The sequence below is a fragment of the Perognathus longimembris genome, chromosome 28 (genome assembly GCF_023159225.1).
Source record: "Perognathus longimembris pacificus isolate PPM17 chromosome 28, ASM2315922v1, whole genome shotgun sequence".
NCBI lineage: Eukaryota > Metazoa > Chordata > Mammalia > Rodentia > Heteromyidae > Perognathus > Perognathus longimembris.
Genome location: NC_063188.1, coordinates 16,384,416 through 16,405,919, shown reverse-complemented (window position 1 = coordinate 16,405,919; position 21,504 = coordinate 16,384,416). Strand labels below are relative to the sequence as shown.

The 21,504-nt window shown below is 42.8% G+C and overlaps 1 protein-coding gene across 1 annotated transcript in view; it reads left to right on the top strand.

Annotated features, from left to right (window-relative positions):
• Positions 1–13,004: 13,004 nt before the first annotated feature.
• Arhgap36 (Rho GTPase activating protein 36) overlaps positions 13,005–21,504 on the top strand; it is a 29,857-nt gene continuing 21,357 nt past the window's right edge. Inside the window, 1 exon segment of the mRNA XM_048336611.1 lies at positions 13,005–13,062. Within this exon segment, the coding sequence (XP_048192568.1) occupies positions 13,005–13,062 (58 nt within the window).

Below are 21,504 nucleotides of genomic sequence, written 5' to 3'. Positions count from 1 at the left end.
GGGAGAATTCATCAGTGCCCGACAGGGCTAACGATTTACTCCTGAGAAATAATCCATATCCGGATAATGGATCACCTCTGACTCCCTGAGACCATTTGTCTTGGCACTTAAATGGCACTAGAATCTAGGGACAGAGCCAGGACTCCATCCCAGGTTCATTGCTAGATGAATAGGCTGGAATAATAATGTTAAGGATTATGATAAGAAACACTTTGCATTTGCATGGTGCTTTTAAACTCTATAAATTTGGAGGAGATTAACCTTCCTTGGCTGATCTCTCTTGAATCTCACACACTGGCCCCCTGCTTGTAGAATCAGAAGCATAGGACTTTGAGTGACTCCATACAGTGATCTACACTGCTGCTACTGGCAGAAATGGAGGAAAAAATATTTTCTGATACCTTGAGATCTTTCCTCTGAATGGTACACAGCCTTGCAATCCTTGACTTGTACTGTTTGTATTTTGGAAAGGAAAGGCAATATCAAAAGACAATATGCTAGAAAGGGTTTGACACTCCTGGACTTTGAATGCTGCCACTGAATAAGCTAGCTGTGTCTTCTTGGCAGGTTGCATACACACTCGGACCCTCAACTTCCTTCTCTATAAAATGGGGATCTTAATAATGTTCCTCATAGGACTATGATAAGGGTGAAGAGAGATTATGCATGTAAAGTGCTTATTATAGTGGCTAGTTCATAGTAAAAGCTCTATGAGTGTTAGCTATGATTATTACAACTGCCTGTCTCTTTGCAGGATGCTAAGCGAACTCATACAAATGCATGAGAAAATTGGTCTGGAGGAGGGGAAGAGATAATTGATGAGCCAGCTTCCACAGAAGTGTCCCCGAAGCCATTTGTGGGGGAAGGGAAGTAGAAGAGTGAATTCTGATTAAGAAAGGTGCTAAGGATGCCATTTGGATTGGGAGCTTCTGCAGGCTCTGGAAGAAAGGCGACTGGGGATCTGTGTTCAGGACACAAATGTGTTTTACTGCCTGGTAGCACCAATTGGTGAAGTTCAATTCCAGCAGGCTAGTGCTCTCCTTCTCAGGTCTCTGCTATCTGTGATTGCTGTGGGTGGCTTCCTTCCCCCAAAGCTGGACAGAGGAGTGATTCTTTGGGGAATAGTGAAGGCAGAAACTAAAAATAACAGAATCGTGTGCAGGAGCCTTTTGCGTAAAGGGAAGTTCATTGTACAAATACAAGAGTGATTATTAATATCTCCAATAATAATAGTAAGGATCACTCTCTTCATCTCATTGTATTGAAGTGTGGCTGGCTGCTAGAGGTTGCCACATCATCTCTCATGGTGATAAACACCCCCAGGATCCATTTGCATGCAGAATCTCCACCGCAGTCCTCTCCCCCTTTACCGGGACCTCACGCTCCCAGAGTCACACACGTAATTTAGCCTTCGGTGAAATGATTCTGACGCTATGGAGGCTCCCGAGAGAATGGATGCTGTGCGAAGGCGGGGAGTGTGGGCTTCTGACTTCAAGCTGCAGGAAGGCGAGGAATTGATACATCTCCTAAGCACCAAGGGCTCAACTCCTCTGGAGATGAGAAAGGCCTTGTCAAAGCCTGATGGTTTATTATTAATAATTCTCTCCAGGGAAGTGAGACCTGTGCTTATGAATAGACAAGTATTTACTGAGACCCCTTTGTGGGGGATCTAAAGAGGCTTTGCAGAGCTGATATTGTGGTTGAGGACAGAGACCAGAGAGAAATAAAGATTATTGACAATACTAAGACATGCAAGCACGGGAAGCAAAATGGGAAAATACAAAGCCAGGAGAGTAGGTGTCATCTAGTCCCTCTGGGCTTCGGCTTCCCCATTCTCTTGGAAAGGCAGTTTAGTATCATTGAAAGAACATTAGCTTGGGAGTCAGATCAACCCGAATTTAAAAATCCAATTAGTTCACAAGCTAACTAAGGGGTCCTTGAACAAGTTACTTAATTCCTGTGAGATGCAATTATTTTATGTATCCAGTGGGGTCTAATAATAACCCCTACCTCATAAGGTTCTGCTGAAGATTAAATGAAAGCACACGTCTAAAGCACTAAGCAAATACCTGGTACATGGAAGGCACTCAATAATCAGTTCCTATTATTATAATATGCGAGAGGAAAGGCAGAGACTGTTTGAAAATAGAAAGGTTTTCTTTTCCTTTTCAGCTCTTTATATGCATGACACTAAAGTTCATAGGAATGCAAACCCCCCAAAATCTTATATGTAAACAATAATTATAATATCACTCTATACTACCTTTTGTATGCCTCTCCAGTATTGCTCACTAGATTTGGTATGATCAAATTTACAGAACAATACAACAGCAGAGGAGGCAAATTGCATACTGCTTGTGATCAGAGAGTCTTCTCTGAGCTTCAGTTTTCCCATCTGCAGAAGGTGGCTAAGAACATCTACTTTACAGCTCTTTGGTGAAAATTAAATTAAAATATGCACAAAGCACTTGGCACAGAATAGGCAGAATACAAATAGACTCCATTTGACTGCTTTCATCTATAAAAATGGGAATAAGAAAATAGACTTCACAGGAATGTTATGATGATGAACTCAAGGTAAATAGATAGGTAATGCTTATAAACATAAAACACCAATAATGCTCCGTATCAAACCTGTATTCTGTATTAGAAACTGTGTTAGATGAACGTGTGTGTGTGTGTGTGTGTGTGTGTGTGTGTGTGTGTGTGTGTGCACATACCATTTTGCTGTGGATATAGGAAGGAGTACATGGGGCGGGGAGTGAGGAGAACACGTTTATACTACTATTTGCAGACAGTAGGGACTGAGGCTGTTAGAGGAAGGCTGGATGACAAGTAGAAGGGGGAGGGGACTGAGGGGCAAGGAAGGGTTGTTTTCATGCATTAGCATTTCAATGTCTGTGTGGAGTATGGGAAAGAAGAAACCCGATGGAAAGCTAAGAGATGAATAGGCAAGTATGAGAGAAGTTTATTGAAGAGACAAGGAAATTCTGAGAGATAACACTAGGGAGGTTCTACTAAGAGAAGAGGGGGCTTTCAGTCAATAAAGATGGACTAGGGGCAGCAAATCTGCTAAGGAGCCATGAGAATGCATAATCGACAAAGAGCCACTACATCTACTATTAGGAAGCTATGGGGTCCTTCAATAGTTTAGTTTGTTCAGAGTGGGAAGAGATGACATAATGGATAGCAGCGAGTAATCACTTGAGAAATTTTGTAGTCACCGAAATAACAGAATAAACTCAGGAAAAGATTGTGCTTTAAGAGAAAGACTGAGACATGCATAGGTGGAGGACAAGAATCAGTGAGAAAGGAGAAGCCGAAGGTACCAGAGAGTAAAATATTCCTCGATGGCTGAGTTGACCACAATAAGAGGCACCAAGCTTTAGAACATCCATTATGCTTATGACCTCAAAAACATTCTCTTCTTCCTTTATGGTGGGAGAAGAAGGAAACAAAAATGCATAGCCACCAAGATTCTATATTTGGTCCTTAGACCTGGTCCTTGTCACTAATATTACAACTCCTGAGCCCATGATTTACATGGTATGTCACTGTCACAAGAATAGATCTGAAAGATAGAATCTGAGGATAACAAAGCGGGTAATGATCTAGTGTCTCCCTCTCTTTTCTTTAGGAAGGTGGAAGAGAACCGTAGCCTCAGTCCTAGGATACACTAAGCCCTAGAAGGTGGCCCAGTAAGGATTACCTACAGTTCATGTACTGCATCTATTCCATAGGGTCACTTGCTCCTGCTAGCTAAATTTGCCATCCTAGAAACCCCTGTTGATGAGAGTCCACAGTCTCTTGGAGACTGGTTTAGTTTGTTTGCTTTCTTGTAGCTTTTTCAGAGTTTTTTTTCATGTTTTTATTGTTTTAAACTGATGTACAATATTTGTTTTCACTTCTAGTGTACAGTATAATAATTCATGTTTTGAATCTAGCCAGAACTCCATTTCTGGTCCATTGCTCTTTTCCCATTTCTTTCTTTTTTTTTTTTTTTTGGCCAGTCCTGGGGCTTGGACTCAGGGTCTGAGCACTGTCCCTGGCTTCTTTTTGCTCAAGGCTAGCACTCTGCCACTTGAGCCACAGCGCCACTTCTGGCCATTTTCTGTATATGTGGTGCTGGGGAATCGAACCCAGGGCCTCATGTATATGAGGCAGGCACTCTTGCCACTAGGCCATATCCCCAGCCCCCTCTTTTCCCATTTCTATTAGCAACAACTTGTGGTTCAAGGGTGTGTTCACTGGGTGTTGTTGTTAAGGTAGTAGGGGCCCACTTTCCTATAACCTGGCCAAATGCTTCTTCCATTGAGGACAAGAAATGATTTTCTGAATATACCCTGGTCTTAAGTCATACACAGAAAGTCTTCTGAATGTGCCTAAAGGCCTTCTAGCAGCTTGATCTGACCCTAGCTACAGCCTCTCTTTTCCAGCATGGCTACTTTCTAGTCCTAGGCAGATTCATCTCTCACGGCACAACTGGACTTCATCATTTAGCTTCTAGTCCGACAAATCTGGAATATGGAAGGTAGAATAGTAGTCAGTTATAATTCCTGAGTGCTTAAAAGTAGGAAAGACTACTGGGTCCCTGAAGCTTGGGGAGAGTGGCTTTGGTAGATACCAGACCAAAGAAGCTCAGAAGATACAGTCAGTCCTTTGCATATATAGTCAGTGGGCCAGTTCTGAAGTTCACATACTAACCTGTATTTTGTCTGGGATACGAGAATGTAACAAGAGAAGAGCAAACACCTCACTAGCTACTTGAAACTGAGATTCTGATAATAGCTATGCATCTCTCCTTATGACTTCCATTATCCCAGGATTGAGGTATAGTGGAAAAAGGCTTATTTGCTTTGGCAAATGGTAATTAACTGAGGGAATGATTAAAATGGCGAGAAGCTTTGAAATGTCAGTGGCTAGTATGCAACAGAATTCCCTCGTTGCATTTTCTTCTCCCTCCTCCTGTTTTCCCCCACCCTTTTGTACTTCTCCCTCTCCTCTGCCTCTCCTCCTGCTTTCTCCATCCACCCCCATCAATAGCTACTGATGTGATTTCTCATGATCTACAGTCAAATGCCATTAATCCTGACAAGCTCACAAGGGTCCAACTAAGCTGTCTTCTGAACCAATCCTATGAGCAGACAGACCAGGAGAAGCAGCAGGCAGACAACCTCCCCCCCCCCCAGGGGTAATGGCAGCTAAACCAATGAACCAGAGTGGCTGCTCCTAAAATAATCAATAAATCACTTGGGGTCCAAGAGAGGTGGAAAACTCCCCAGCAAACTGGGCTCAGGACATTTTCCATGACCTCCTCTGCCTTGAATGTCCACAGCTCACCAGCCACACGGGCCAATACTGACTCTGATCTCAAGGTGCCGCTCCCAGATTCCGCCTGGCCCTTCTCAGTTTCAGAGGGAGGTCATTCCTTCCAATGGGATGTGACAGGTGCCATCTTCAGGCGCCTGGCTCTGCTCCCAGCAACAGGGACTGTCGCTGACTGCAAATCCCTCAAGTGTTATGCTGGTCTGAAGAGAGCTAGCCCTGGGGTGAACAAATGACCTTTCAGGAACTCACATACTCAAGGTGGGATGGCAATGTGATGTAATGGACCGAACCCCGGATTAGGAGGCTGGACACCTGGCTTCTAGTCCTATCCCAGCCACTAACTTACTAGGAGATGTTGGGTAAGTCACTTTCCCTTTCTGCATCTCCCCTCAATCCCTGTGCTATGAGGCGATTAAACGAAATTGCCTCTAATGACACTTCTAGCCCTGATAACCAAATTCTGAATTTAAAAAATCTATTTTGAGAGACCTCCAATACTTTCAGATTTCATTAGAATTTCTTTGAGGGATTCCTTGTATAAATGTCCAATAGAACTGCTCTGCCACCAAATCCTTCATCCTAAACTTCCACTCAGTACATGCAGCCATTTTTCTAGCAACCAAGGTCCATCTAAGATACCAAGACCTCATAGGTGTAGCCTTCCTTCTCTCAGGACCTAAGTCTATACTTGGGGCTCACCACTCTGATGGAGTGCTATGGGATAGGGTTTTAATGTAGGTGGCTAGAATAGCTCCCTGGTGGGGGGATGATTCCCCTCAAATTTTTATTTTCAAACTTTTTAAAGTTGAAATAATGACCCAATAGTTATACAAGATATTTAAAAAGTTGGTCCCATAGAAGTTGAAAGTGGTGGCTACCAGAGGCTGAGGAGTGCTGGAGGAGGGAGGGATGGAGAAAAGTTGATCAATGCTTTTTAAATATAGTTAGATAGTAAAAAGTTCTGCTGTACTCTTATATAACAAGGTAACCATAGGTAAAAGGAAGGTGATGTATAGTTTAAAACGGTGGAAATAAAAGGTTTTGAATGGTAAATGAGGAGACAAATATATGGATCTAATGTGACTAAGATCTTATGCAATGCTTACAGATATTAAAATATCATGGTGCCCCACAAATGTGCCAAGTTTGTATATTTTTATATGTCAGTTAAAATAAATTTAAATAAAATACTTGTAACAAAATGGCCTTCACTAACCATTTCAACTATATTGCAAACATGACACTTTCTCCCAAAACACTTCAAAATACATCTCCTAAGAACAAGGGTGTTCTTAGCTGGGAAAAGTCTCAGGCTTTCTAAGAGCTTTGGAATTTTCAACAAGGGGTTTAGTCTGGATAGGTATAGTGTGAATGGGAGCTGAGCCCAAGAGAAAGAGGATCAGACAGTGGTTCAAGTAGAAGTTTCCTCCCCCCCCCCCCCAAAGTGATGGATAACTTGGGCAAGAGCTTCAGTTTCTTCATCTATAAAGTAAAGCTTCTGTTAATCTCTGTTCTGCCAACTTTCCAAAGCTGTATGAAGTTCAGATGTGAAAATAGATATGAGAGCACTTTGGAAGCTGCTACACTTAAACATATAAGGCCAACTGATGTGCAGAAATGACCTTTAGAGCAGGTTCCGGAGCAATGATTCTCTGGCCACAAGCCTGGGAGTGGATGGTCCCTCTGTTTATACAGTTGTTATTGAAAGCCACAGAACTTTCATATAAAATGGAAATCTCAGTGACTTACATCTTTTCCAGTTTTTCAAAGATATAATCACCCAGTGTGATTCTTCCTAGTGCCTTTTTTTTACATAACTCAATTTTCTCTTATTGATGGTGGCGCACTTTTTCTTCTCTGTGACATTTCTCCATGTACCCTTAGTTCCTACTATTCTCCTCACCCCACCCTGTCGTGTAGAGTGGGAACATTCTCTAATCCTGTCAACCCCCCACCCAGCTCAAAGAACAAAATACTTTACACAATTAAGTGAGCATTTGGGATTTTTAACTTGATTTTATCTTTTCATTCAACCAGAGGGGTATGTGTGTGGGAGATGCACTTGTCAACTAAAAGCAATTTCTCTGCCTCCTTGGGGACTGAAGCGTAAGCGTAGCTCTGTCTTTCTGATGTCAGGATGAAGCTTGCATTTTCCTGAGTGGTGTCAGCACACTGACAGACAGCTCCTGGGATCTAGTGAAGAGTACTGGAAAAGAACGGGCAGGGGGTGGGAGATCTGGAAGCTAGTCTCGGCTCATCTCTTCTCCCTTGGGTGACGTTGAACTAGTCCTTTACTTTGCTTCACTTTTCTAATTTAAAACTGGGAATTATGCTCTCCATTTTTATCTCAAAAGATTGCATGACAGTTTGGTCAGGCACTGATCATATAAATGTTTGGAAGTAATTAAGCTACAGAAGGAAAAATATGTTTTTGGAAATCGTGTATTCAAGGAATGCTGTTAAAATAGCTGGAAAGGCACTTCTGTGTTTTCCTTGTACAATAAGGAGGCAACCAACACCCTTCTGAGGTTAAAAAAAAAGTTTCACAACATTCGCCCATGACTTCATTGAGAAGTTTACCAAGAACTTGACTAAATCCTTCCCAAACAGAAAAGTACTGTAGGCTGGGAATATGGCCTAGTGGCAAAGTGGTTCGATTCCTCAGTACCACATATATAGAAAACAGCCAGAGGTGGCGCTGTGGCTCAAGTGGTAGAGTGCTAGCCTTGAGCAAAAGGAAGCCAGGGACAGTGCTCAGGTCCTGAGTCCAAGCCCCAGGACTGGCAAAAAAAACAACAAATAAACAGAAAAGTACTGTAGAGTTTTGAAATTCTGAGGCTTAGAGTCTCCTTTAATGTGCATATCAGTCTCTGGGTATACCATGTGACCTTCTGATAGTGCTTCTTTAAAAAAAAATAAGGCATGGGATGTGGGGAGCATCGCTAATCTTCTAATTCAGGCCTTGGGCCTAGAGGAAAAGGACTTCATTATCCCCTTCCTGAAAATGCAGAGACCCTACACAATCTGTAGTCATAATGAGTTCTCATTTCATAGATGCTCAGTGTGGGAAGCAGACAGAGGTTCATGCTCAGGCTGCCAGTCAGCACACCTGTCCAACCTCACTTCTGGTAATCTTAACTTGAAATGACCTGATCTTTCTATTGTGTTTGAACTGCTGCTTGCCTGATAGGGAACCTCAAAATCAGCATTCCAAAGAAACTGATTGGGAGGTACAGTGTAGACATATTTGCAAGAATTCCTCAAAAATCCAAATTGATGATCTGTGTAGATTATGCTCATTTTGAAATACCCAGCCCTGTCAAGAGTTAAGTTGTAAGGTTTTGGTCAATTTTACACTTATATAAAGGAAGTAGAGTGGAGTTAAGTGATCAACTCCCCCAGATGGCTGCCCCAATGTTGCATGTACCTAAGATGTGGAAGCAGGCAATGATGGAGGATGTTCAGGGATGGACTTTTTCCTCTATGTTAGAATTTCTCTAACTTTAATAGGCATAAGAGATTCCACAGGGAGCCTGTTATAATCCAGATTCTTACAGATATAAGAACAAGGGAACATGAACAGTTACAACACATTGCAAGTGGTTCTCATGTATGTGGCCCAATATGCCATACTTTGACGAATACCAATCAATTATAAGGTTTAAGGGGCTTTCATTCTTAAAGTTTCATTAATTACCAATTGCTTGCCAATCGCTCTTGAATTTCAGGTCAAGGAAAGGAAGGTTTGAAATTCGCCTTCTCAAGAAGCTCCCAGATTACTTCATCAATGCAGCTAAAGGAGACCACACACCAAGTTAGGAATAGAAAGTTTGTCTCTAAACTGGAATTGCAAGGTGTGGGTCTTGAGAAGCACCTAGCTATCAATGATGCCCAGTGCTCTCTATATTAGCACACAGATTGGGATAAAGGGTTGTAGTTCCAAGCTAGTAGGTTTCTGGTATGCTAAGGATCTCTGTGTCTTTGGAAATCATATATCCTTACTAGTTATGTGCTCCTGCACAGGAAATGAGTTCCTTTTTCTATTCACAGATCAACTGCCTTAGCTTTGTCTCATTCATCAAAGCCAGGCCCAACCAATGGTCCAAGTAGTTTCTCTAACTAGCTTACTCCTTTCTTTTGCAGAGACAAAGTTATAGATTGTTTTCCATAAGGAACAATTTTATAACTCCAGAAAAGAATGTTTATTAAAGATAAATTAGAAATACTAAAATATGAAAATAATAAAGCAGTTAAAATTGCCCATAATTGCACTGCCTAAATACAATCATGATTAAGATTCTGGTTTGCCTCCTTTTCCCCCACTATTCATAGGCGTATTATTTATTTGTTACTGTCTGCATTATAGTGTGCATACATTTTGTATCTTGAATTTTTTTCATTTAAACGTATCCTGTGTACTTTCAGATTACCATATAAACTTCCAAATTATGTATTTTAAAATAATTGCTTAATAATTCAGTCAGGGAATCAACCAACATTATTGCATAGCTCAATAATGTGGCACCTAGGCAAAATCTAAAAAAAATCTTTTGAATAAATTAATGGATTAATAGATGAGTGTATTCCTCTATTGTGTGTCAATTTTATTTTATTTATTTATTTCTTTTGGCCAGTCCTGGGGCTTGAACTCAGGGTCTGAGCACTGTCCTGGCTTCTTTTTGCTCAAGGCTAGCACTCTACCACTGAACCACAGTGCCACTTCTGCCGTTTTCTATATATGTGGTGCTAGGGAATCAAACCCAGGGCTTCATGTATATAAGGTGAGCACTCTTGCCACTAGGCCATATTCCCAGCCCTATTGTGTGTCAATTTTAAAGGTAAAGGTTTTCAAAGAGAACTTTTGTTAAGTAATTAATAGAGTAGACAGGTTAAGAGGGGAGAAGGGAGAACTGTTAACTTAGTTACTAGTCTTTTTTTTTTCTTTGAGAATTCTTATCTCTGTATTTCCTTTTCTCTCTTTAAAAATAGATTAGTTGGGGGCTGGGGATATGGCCTAGTGGCAAGAGAGCTTGCCTCGTATACATGAGGCCCTGGGTTCGATTCCCCAGCACCACATATACAGAAAACGGCCAGAAGTGGCGCTGTGGCTCAAGTGGCAGAGTGCTAGCCTTGAGCAAAAGGAAGCCAGGGACAGTGCTCAGGCCCTGAGTCCAAGGCCCAGGACTGGCCAAAAAAAAAAAATAGATTAGTTGGTTTGCTGGAAGCTTCTTCCCAACTATTAACATCCCTGTTTTACAGGTGAGGAAAACAGGCTTTAGACAAGCTAACTCCTCTAGGATTATATAGCCAGTACATAGTACAATTGGACATCCAGTCTCACTTTGTGAGCAATTCCTTTACGTAAACATACACCACAACTCTTCAGAAAAAGCTAACAAATACAGACAACGTTTATGGGGTTTTACTCAGTTAGAGCTAGTCTGGAAACAGAGAAACTTCAGTTGCCCAAGAACCTTTGGATTGGACCCAGAAGGCAGGTAGCTTTTATACCACAAGGAAGCCAATCAAATGTTCATTCAGCTGGGGCAAAAAGTAATATATCAAGGGTATTATACAAGATGGTGCTGGGTAAGCTCATGAGAAGATATGACACTGAGAAGTAAGTTTAATATGCAGCACCCGAAGCCGGGCATTTCTAGATGTCAGAATTGTTTGGCTTTGAATGACTATTTGTACAGCAGAAACTGAGGGGGAGGTGGAGGAGGGGGAGGAAGAGGAGAATAAGAAGAAGAGGAGGGGGGAGAAGAAGGAGAAGAAGAGGAGGAGGAGGAGGAGGAGGAGGAGGAGGAGGAGGAGGAGAAAAAGGAGGAGGAGGAGGAAAAGGAGGAGGAGGAAAAGGAGGAGGAGGAGGACAAGGAGGAGGAGAAGGAGAAGGACGAGGACGAGGGGGAGGGTCTGGGAAACGTTTGTTATAATTCATTGCTTTAAAGAAAACAGGAGAATTTAAAATTATTTAGAAATTGGTACAAAGGAAAAGAGGTACCACATTTTCCAGAAGGGAAGGAAAGTGAGTGGAAGCCCTTTAAATTCCAACTATATTTCTACTTTGCTAAGAATTGCATGACTAAGTACAGGCAATTTTTCCATTTTATACACCCCTTTGCCACATTAATGCTAATATCAGTGGTTAGCCAAGCAAATGTAATAACCACTCTTCCCAAAAGACCCATGATTGCAGCTTCCAGTGCTTAGGCCTGCAATCGAGCAGTTGGAAGGGGATTTTCCATATTCCTTTCCACCTCTTTACTGGCATCTTGATAGAGTCCCATTTTCCCAGTAGAGAAAATCAAGGGACAGAATCACTGTCTGTACAGCTGCCAGTGGAGAATTGGGGAGAAATTAATTTGGACCCCTGGGCTTAAAGAGAAAAAGAACATTTCCTTTAGAAGTTATTCCTGCCCAATGTAGTCTATCTCTGATGGGTTCCTTCTTGCTCAGAATTTAGGGGCAGAACTAGTTGACCACCACTCGAGGCCCCAAATAGAGCCTGTTGTAGCATGTGTAGCCTACCCCATAGATAGACAGACAGATAGATAGATAGATAGATAGATAGATAGATAGATAGATAGATAGATAGACTTGAAAAATACAAAGCTGTAAAAAAAAAGTGTAAGGAAATCCTACACAGTACCACTCCCCAGTGAAATATCAAATGTCATATTCTTTCTAAAAATAAATATTGGGGCACCTCCTATACCAGTGCTAGGAGAAAGAGCATAGTAGATAAGCCCTGCTGTCTGTAAGTTAGTAACAACTGGGGAAACCCTACATTTTTATATCCCCCGTGTTCTTCTATCTCTACTCAAAACAAAGATTCCCAGGCAGGAGGGCCTCTCCTTCTGTCCCTGAGGGCTTTCGCAGGGCAGTGGCAGAAAAAATTGCTCTTACACCCTGGGTTCCTTGCAGGGAAAAACTCATTTCTGCTGTTTTACATTCTTGGTCCTCTCAAAGCCATGCCTTAAAATCAGACTCGAAGTTCCCCATGCCTGAGTTGAGGTCTCTCCTAAGCCTGGGGTGGAGTAGCAGTGGAATGGTTTCCAAGGGCTGAGACAATGCTTTCGTTCAGATTCAGGGTGTCAGGGCAAGCTTCCCGCTTAGGAAAAAGTGAGCGCCACTAAAACAGAAGTTTTTTTCTAGAACTGTGATACAGTGTAACCCTCAGATATGAGGACCTTGGGGACAGATGCACCACCTCACCCCTACATTGTAGATTCTGAGACTATCCCCGCTTTTCTTTGCTCAGTTAAGGCTACCTAGGCGCGGGGAGGGGTGTACCTTTCTTTGCTCTCAGAATTGGGGCTCACCAGGGCTGAGATGTCATCACCCCTTCAGTGTGGGCTCCCTGAGGGTAGGGCCCGAGTCCGATCTTCTCAGGATGAGAAGAAGGTCAGAGCTAGGTCTTGGCCTCCCTCCGCGTGGGGGAAGGGGCTGTGGGAGTAGAGGCCCTCCCCTCCGGCGGGAGGGGGGGCTCCCCAGAGGCCCTGCCCCCTTTGTGACATGCTTAAGGTGTCCGGTGACCAAGTCACTCCGAGCTGGGTGCAGGGTGCGGCTCAGGGCGTGGTCACCGGGGGCTACTTAGAGCGGTCCTTGCAGGGGGACAGCGCGAAGGTTAGCTGCGAAGCGACCAGGCACTCGGCGGGCACTCGGTGCGGGCTATGGCGTGGATGCTGGACTGCCTGTTCGCGTCGGCCTTCGAGCCCCGCCCCCGCCGTGGTGAGTGGGGCCCACCGAGTGGGGCTGGGGGGCTCAGCGATGGGCGGCGGGCGGGTGAAGCCCAGGCCGGGCGCCCTGAGGCTTGGCTCCCCGCCCCCCTTGCCTCCTAGCCCCGCTGGCTTTTAGCTGATTGTTCCTGGCTCCAGGGACGGCCCCGTCGAGGACCTGCATAAATCAAGCAGCTTTGCCGGGAACCCAGAGCAATTGTGCTAATGGCTCGGTGGGACTCCGGGCAAGGGCGGGGGCGGAGTCGCTAGCTCAGCCAGAACCTGGGGACCAAGACAGCCGTCCCGCAACGGAGGGGTGCTAAAGGCCTAAGGAGGAACGTCCCTGCCAGCGCAGCCAGGACCCACACACCCTCAATTAGGAGGTGTGGGTCCCTTTGCCTTGAAGTTTGCCCCTATATCCCCATCTTAGCAACAGAATGGGCCCCCTTAGGGTCGTCGAAATTCACCTCCTCTATTTAAGACATGACATTGAAAGCCCATACATGGGATGGATAGGCCTGCTGAAGGTCACTCGAGGAGTTGGCAGTAAATCTGGGACAGTTTGGCCTATGGTAAGTGTTCACCGCTCCAAAATACTCAATCTGAGGTCCTTAGTCTGGATCTTCCCCTAGGTTCTTGAAGTCAGTGATTGGTTCCTCTATTCTTGTGCAATTGAGGACTAAGTGTACAAAGTTCACACATCGGTGTAAATATGTGGGTCTCATTTCATTACTTTCCTGGAATATCGTTTTGAAAGATTTTGAAATTTGATATTTTCTCCCCTTTTATGGTTTCCCCTTTTAAAAGTTTCTTTTTCAGATTCTCTCTGAGTCCCCCCCCCCTCACTGTCCTTCATTCCCCCTTCATAGGCCCCACCCCTCTCCAAGCTGCCACTTGCCCCCAGGGCCACCTGTTTTTCAAAAGTCTCCACCTCCAAAATCTATATTGGTGAGAGTGCGTCATTGGTCACCAGCCATAGACCAAACCTGGGGTTGAGTCTCCTCTTTCCTCTGCCCCCTCACAGGCAGGGAAAGGAAGGCAGCAAGATAAGGGACCTCAACAATGTAACTCAGCAGAGACCTGATTTTAGTTCTTGGCAGTCCCAGCTCCCTGCTGAGAGCCATCAGAGTCTGACTTGGTGCTAACAGCTTGCAGCCTGCTTAGCCAGTTCAAGTATACTCTATGGCAGACCATAAACCCTCTGAGAAGAAAAGACATTTGCATACCTATCATTCAATGTTTTTCCTTTCCATATTTTAAATGTTGATGTGATCTTGGTGAATCAACAAAAAGATAGAAAGAAGAAAAGAAAAAGAAAAAATTTGGGCAGGTATGTACCTATAATTCCACAACTTGGGAGGCTAAGACAGAAGGATCAAGGTTTGAGGGCATCCTGAGCTACATAGTGGATTCTGTATTTAAAAAAAATTCAAGGGGAGATTTATAATATTCCTTTTATGGCCTTGGGGCTTGAACACTCTGCCTGTTTAAAAAAAAAAAGGAGGGGAACTGTTCTACCCTGCCTTGCCAACAGGGGTATTATAACTCTAACAAGATAAAAAAATATATGAAGGTCCTTCTATGAAATGTCTTATGGGAAGGAATTAGTACCACACAAGAAAGCCAACTCCCATCTAAAAAAGAGACGTGTCCATTAGGATTAGAAAGTTTTCACTTAAACTGAACCTAAATCTCTACTTGGGAGTGTCCAACTTCCGGCCTGGTGCTGACCTTCATGATCTCCCTTTCTAGGAAACAGTGCTAGTCATCTCCCTTCCCCCACCTCCATACACCCCTCTTCCTATGCAATTCGAACCTTCTCACTTTCTTCATCCCTTTCACATGTGACATTCTGCAAGGGCCCGACACACATAGCTGCTCTTCTTTGAATGTGTTCCAAGTTTATAAATGTCAAATGACCTGGCTGAAAGAGGATTTGCAACTGTGCCCCCATAAATATAGCCTGTGATGGCTGACTTCCCCTCTTTTGGAAATTCACACAATACCTCAAGTATACATGTACACAGCCATAAATACACTATACATATATATATATATATATCCTGCACCTATGCATGTATACACACAAAGCCACGGACAAATACGTCCACTTTATGTATGTCACACACTTTCTACACATAACACAAATGCAATGCACCTACCACATGATTCACACAACACTTTATTTAAATTGGAATTACTTTCAGGTAAATTTACTTTTTAAAATAAAATAAGTTCTTTTCAGTCTTCATTCAGTGCTTAAACTCAGTTGTAAGATATTATGTTTGCTACTGCATTTGCAGTCTGGTAAGATCTGTCCCATCACCTGCACACTCTTGCCGACACCAGCACTATTACTCATTCAACAACTATAGCTAGTGTATAAAAACTACTACCCAAGTTCTAGGTCCTTAGATTCAGTTCTTTACATGTATGGTGTCATGTAAGTCACACAGTATCACTTTGAAATAAATAATAAAATTTTAGGTACAATTTCTTATAGGCAAGACCCCCCACTTCATTGCAGTACCCCCTGAGAAATGGCATTCGACATGAAGAGTGACATGTGAGTAACCATTGGTATTCTGTAGGTCTATAACTGCCTTTGACCACATGTTTGTCAGAAGTCCTCAAGAGTCAGAGGTGGGGAGAAATAACTGGCCCTTGACTGCCCTCCACAGCCCTTGCTTCGGAGATAGTTTGTATGTCAGAAGAATCTTTTGAGGGTAACAAAGTCAATAGGCAACCATGTGATGGCAGTTGGGAGAGACATTGAGGTATGGGGAAATGAGGGTCCAGAAAGGCCTTCCTTCCCAAGAAAAGGGACACCACGATTGACCCACTTGAAATTCTCTCCCGAGTTCACTGTTGGCATCACATTTGCCCTCAAACAATTGGACTTCTGTAAGGCAGCCAAAATTGAAAAGCTGAAGGGACCTTGGGGCCCACTTTACATACAAATTTGATCTTTTCTTGGATATGGGACCCAATCGATTTCCGGAGGCCAGTCCTAGTTGAATTGCAGCAGAATCATTTTCCATAGCTAAGATAAGACTGCCAATAAGACATTTCACTCCCTCGGCATGGGGTTTAGGCAAGCACCCACATTTTCAGAATTCCATTGTTAATTATTTGTACCTTCAAGATGTTTCTCAATGGTAAATGTGTGTGTGTGTGTGTGTGTGTGTGTGTGTGTGTGTGATATTCTCGACGATTTAGGTTCCAAGGTTAGACCATGATTTATCCACCATTAGGATGAAATGCAGAATTTGTGTGATGCAAACTGGCAGAAATAATCCTTTTGCAAATGTACATCAGGCTCCAGCAGTAGAGCTGACATTCATCAAGCTTAAATATCAAATGACAGAAAGCACATTGAGCATTGATAGAGCAGGACACTAGGTCCCTGCAGGCAATTATAGCAGTGGTGAAAGCAACATTATTCTTTTGCTTTCACACTTACCTATTAAGGCAACCTAAATGTCCAGCAATAGTGCAATAGCTAAATAAATTCTATGACAAATGCACATGTGAGGTAGTATACAACAATAATGTCTGAAGAATACATAGTAACATGTATTAATTACAATTATGTCACACATGCTTTCTTGAAAGACTGGGAGGAAATTTAGTAACTTGGAGATAATAGCTTTTTTTCCCTCTGTTTTCCCAAACTTGTATAAAGCTTGTTCTTACATTATTCTTTTTTTTTAATGTGGTGCTGGGGATGTAACCAAGATCTTCAATATTCTAGGTAAGCACTCTCTCACCAAGCTACACTTCAGCCCCTTTTAATTATTAAAGTTTACAAAAGGATTTTAAAAGGCTAATCAAAGACCCATAATTTGCAATTCATTTATAAAAGGATCTAGAATACTACAACACATAAAGATTTTTTTCTTCATATTTTAGTTGAATTATAATGATTAGATCAAGCCAGCCAAACATGTTCTTCCTAGTGATCACAAATTATTCCCTTATGCATAGTGGGAAAAGGCACAGCTAGTTTGAATCCTGGGTCTCCTCTTATAGTGTTGTTATGAGTAAATTACTTAAACTCTCTTAAAGTGATGTAATAATGAATTCATAGTTACGTTAGAAATAATAATAATACTTATCATTGGTGTAGCTGCCATTACATTAAATGCCTTTTACAGCTCACATCAAAGACATATTTTGTTCTTTCTCTAAATATTTACTCTTTCTAAATAACAGTCATTTTACATAAACTACCTCATTTTATTTTCATAACAACTCTCTAAGGTATGATTAGTTCTGTTTTAAAGATAACAGCTAAGAAAAACTTCCATAGCTTGCTCACTTTCACAGTGGCTGAGCAATGATTACAATCCATTTTGGTTTGAATTCAAAAGTTGAGTGAGATTAAGAGAGATCACATTTGCAAAATTCCTAGAACTATGCTGACTTGCAGCAGGTATATCTACAAGGCGATCAATAATATTTTGCTCAGGGTATCCAAATTCTAGTTGTTGACCTATTTGCTTATCCATAGATTCCTTTCTGTGGGAAAAAAGTGCACGTTTCAACTGGAAGATTCAATGCAAACACCACCTGTGTCCTCCTAGCTGGGGCTGTGAGTCACTGGGAAACGATTTCTGTTTCCTTCTGGCAGTATCATTTGTTCTCACATGTATCTGAAGCAGTAGGTAGATGGCATCTTTGATGAGCCTTGGCAGCTCTTGTCACGTCTCAAATATACCTCTTGAGAAACCACATGGCTTCCTTGGGATCAGCACTTAGTACCCAGCAGCTGCTAGGTCTCTGCTTATTAAGGAAGCCAATTCAGTGCTAGGGCTTATCCTGAACCCCCTGCTCTAACGATGACTCTTAATTGTTACCAGTCACATTTTACTTCTCAAAATGAAGACAGTCAGTGTTGAGGGGGAGCTGCAAAAGTTGTCCCCCCCACCCTAAATTTCTACATCCTCAGCAGAACTCACAAATACCTTTCATAGAAGATTCTAGGACCAATGAGGAGAGTATGCAGGATGAATAAGAAGCTTGAAGGAGGGAGGATGAATTGAACATCTTTTCCAGAGACTGAGAACATTGAAAGACTGGGATCTCCGAGTCTTTTCCTTCTATGTATCGCAATGCCTTTTAACTTTGTAGTTTCTTTATTGCTCCTTGGAATTGCATTTACTCCAGTTACCCCTAATATTTAACCCTGCACTCCCTGCTCAAATGCAGCATAGGTTGCAGTGACTTGCTCTTGTCTCTAGAGGGAGCCAATAGCATCAAAGAGGAAGGGACACAGGTTGGGGTCACATCCCACTTCACCAAATTTGACCAACGGTAGGTTTTATTTTCTTTATCTGGAAGCAGATAAATCAGACCTTATTGGAAATGTATTTGAGATGCTTCATAGTATATTTCAGAAAACCATTGCGTCTCCCCACACCATCTCATCTTTTTGTCACCCTTGGTAGTAGCTCTTCTTAATTTCTAGGATAGAAGTAATGAGGGAACCCCACAAAAGTCACAGGGTAATCTTGAAGACAATGACACAGATTTAGGATGTAGGATTAGAGTAGGCTCTGAAGCTGGGATTATGAAAGTCTGGACACTAAGCAGAAAGTTAAAGACTTTCCCATGTGAACTATTACATTTGAAATCCAGGTCTCATTAACACTGCTCGGAGAAACTGCAGAGTGAAAATTGGACTTATACTCCAATCCTTCCAAGGCTGTATTAGGCTCATCAAAACATCATCCTGAAAGAAGAGGGGCTATTTCAAGAGTGTCAGACAAGCCAGTAATGAAGAGAATTCTAAGCTTAGTTGGCTCCACTCTGAAGATCCTGCTTGAGATACTCTGGGAGACATGAACACTGGAGGAAGAAATTAACCTTTTCTTGTGATTTCCTGTGCTTGTTAGGCATGTGGCTGTTGCTTTCTATGGCTTACTTCCTTCAGCTCTCTCAGTAGTTCTAAGGTAGGCACTAAATATCTCCATCCTACAGTTGAGAAAACTGAGGCTCGGGGAGGTGAAGGAACCTTTCCAAGATGACACAATAAGTAAGTGATTGAGCTTGGGATACAACTCAAAGCTGTCTTACTCCAGTGTCTGTGGGATTTTTCAGCGCCCACAGGAAAGACAAAAGAGCTGATCTTTAATGGGCTTTTACTTTCCTAGGTAAACGAAGACTGAGAACTCTCCTCATTAAAATTCAAGTTTAGTGCCCAGAGTCTTAGATCCTTGTATTTAGGATGCAAGAAAATTTCTGTTTATACAGGACAGCACTAGACTTTCCATCTTCACAATTTCCCAGATAATCCTCACATCCTGAGGATACATTTTCTGAGGCCCCAAAAGAGACAGGGTGGCTATTTCAACTTCCAAGGGAAATGTGTGTATGTGTGTATGAGAGAGATAGACAGGGAGAGAGAGGGAGGGGGGAAGCGGTGGGAGGGAGGGAGGGAGAGGACGAGTGAAAGAGAGAGAGGGAGGAAAAGAGGAGAATCCATCTATGGGGGTGAAAATATTGATGACGGTTCTGATAGCCCCTCTGTTCTCACCATTTATATGGATCTACGGCAGCTTCAGGACAATAATTGCTTTCCTTTATGCTAGCTAATACCCTCCAGCCTAGGTTAGCTTCTTAGAAGTCACCATTCCAGAACTTTTGGCTTTCTCAAAGTTTGTTCCCACATCACAAGCAGGAGCTGTGAGCTGGAATAAAAGTAGAATATCTTTGTGAAGGCTAATGGAACTTACCAGGATTTAGACAAACAGTCCAGGTGTGTGTGTGTGTGTGTGTGTGTGTGTGTGTGTGTGTGTCTGTCTGTCTGTCTGGGCTATGAGAAGCAGGGAGAAAAGCTTGGAAGGAGAGGCTTCACCTGAAAGGCTGGGAGGAAGTGTAAGTGAAGCTGGTGTATTGAGACGAGAATGAGGAGGCGTCTCAGCAGCCTGGAAGCACACAGAAAGCCAGAGACCAGATGCTAGGAGATATGAAAGTTTGCATGCATTCCTTGTATATACCTCAAGTGCAATGAAACCAAAAATTTTAGATGGTCTAGGCCCTGTACATCTTAGACTAGCCCGTTTTTCTCTCTCAAGAGGAGACTTTCTTGCTACCTAATAGTTTAGGCAATGCTTTTCCTGCCCACCCAGGATGAGGTGCTGACCCAGGCCCAGCTGGGTGGCAGCTTTATGGATGTTCCAACTGCTTTTCATCCACACCCTGGGCTCATTTGTGCCAGTTGAAAGGGCACAATAATAACAGTGGCAATTTAAATCGTGCTTCTCACTTTGCTCTCTGCAAAGTGGCAAAGTGACTCACCACCATTGAATTGTCCCTCTCTCCACCCCCTGACCTCTGCAGCAGTCTAGGATGGTTCCCTGGGGGCCAAGCAGGGAACCAGTACTACCAGAGGTCCTTTAGCTGTGCCTAGGCTGGTTCTGCACCCCAAAGAAATGGGCTCCCCCAAATACCATTGTTTTAATTTGAATTTCCCAGATGAATTTGCACTTGAAAGGCAGCTGTATGAGCCTCATTATACATGTGCCCCTCTCCATCATGAATATTACCAAACAGAGACCACTCAGTAATCGTTTCTAAGGGGAGGGTCTCTGTTTTTGTCTGTGTGGCTTTCTCTGGTTTAATACCGAGATGACCACTCTGTATGGAATTCTTTGCATACCAAATGGGGGGGGGGCTGTAAAAACAGGTCTAGGTCTAGGAAGCTGTGAAATCATTCTCTTACTCTAACCGGATCGTAAATGTCCCTTCCCACTCAGACCCAATTACACCAGATCCTCTGGCCAGAAAATAAATGCTCACTGTCAATCATTTCTTTCAGCACTAGTCTAAGGAGAGCTCCCAGGATTGGAGTTGTGGAGGTGCTCATATGCCTAAAGTACTTAAAGATTTTTGAGATGTGCACAAAACAGGTAATTAGGTGGTGAAGGCTATCTGTTAAATTTTCAAAAGGTATTTTTGGAGAGGGGGAGGAAATGATAATGGTTGACAGACATGTCTGGCAGGAATCAGGGTAATCTTATTGAGGCTTCTTGGTTCAGAAGAATGGCTTAGGAAGCATGGCAGACCAGAGTTCAAATACCAGCTCTACCTCATATGGTATGTGTGACCATGGGGAAATTATTTAACTACTCTGAGCCTGATATGTTACGTGTGAGATAGTGCTATCTACCTCAAAGTGAGGATTCAAGGAAGAAAACTCATGTAGGAGAACCTAGCACAGTGCCTGGTACATAGTAAGTGCTTAATAATTGCTAAACAAATGATTCTAATGGTTACTAGTATTGTTCTCACTATATACCAGACATTTTCTATAGCAACTCAGACTTGAAAAGTCAGATCCTTGTAGTTGTGTATGATCATGCCATGAGAAGGATGAAGAGTGAAACTTTGGCTCAAAGAAAGGAGCCTTCAACTGAGAGGGACAGGGGCATAGTAAGGAAAGTTTCCTGAT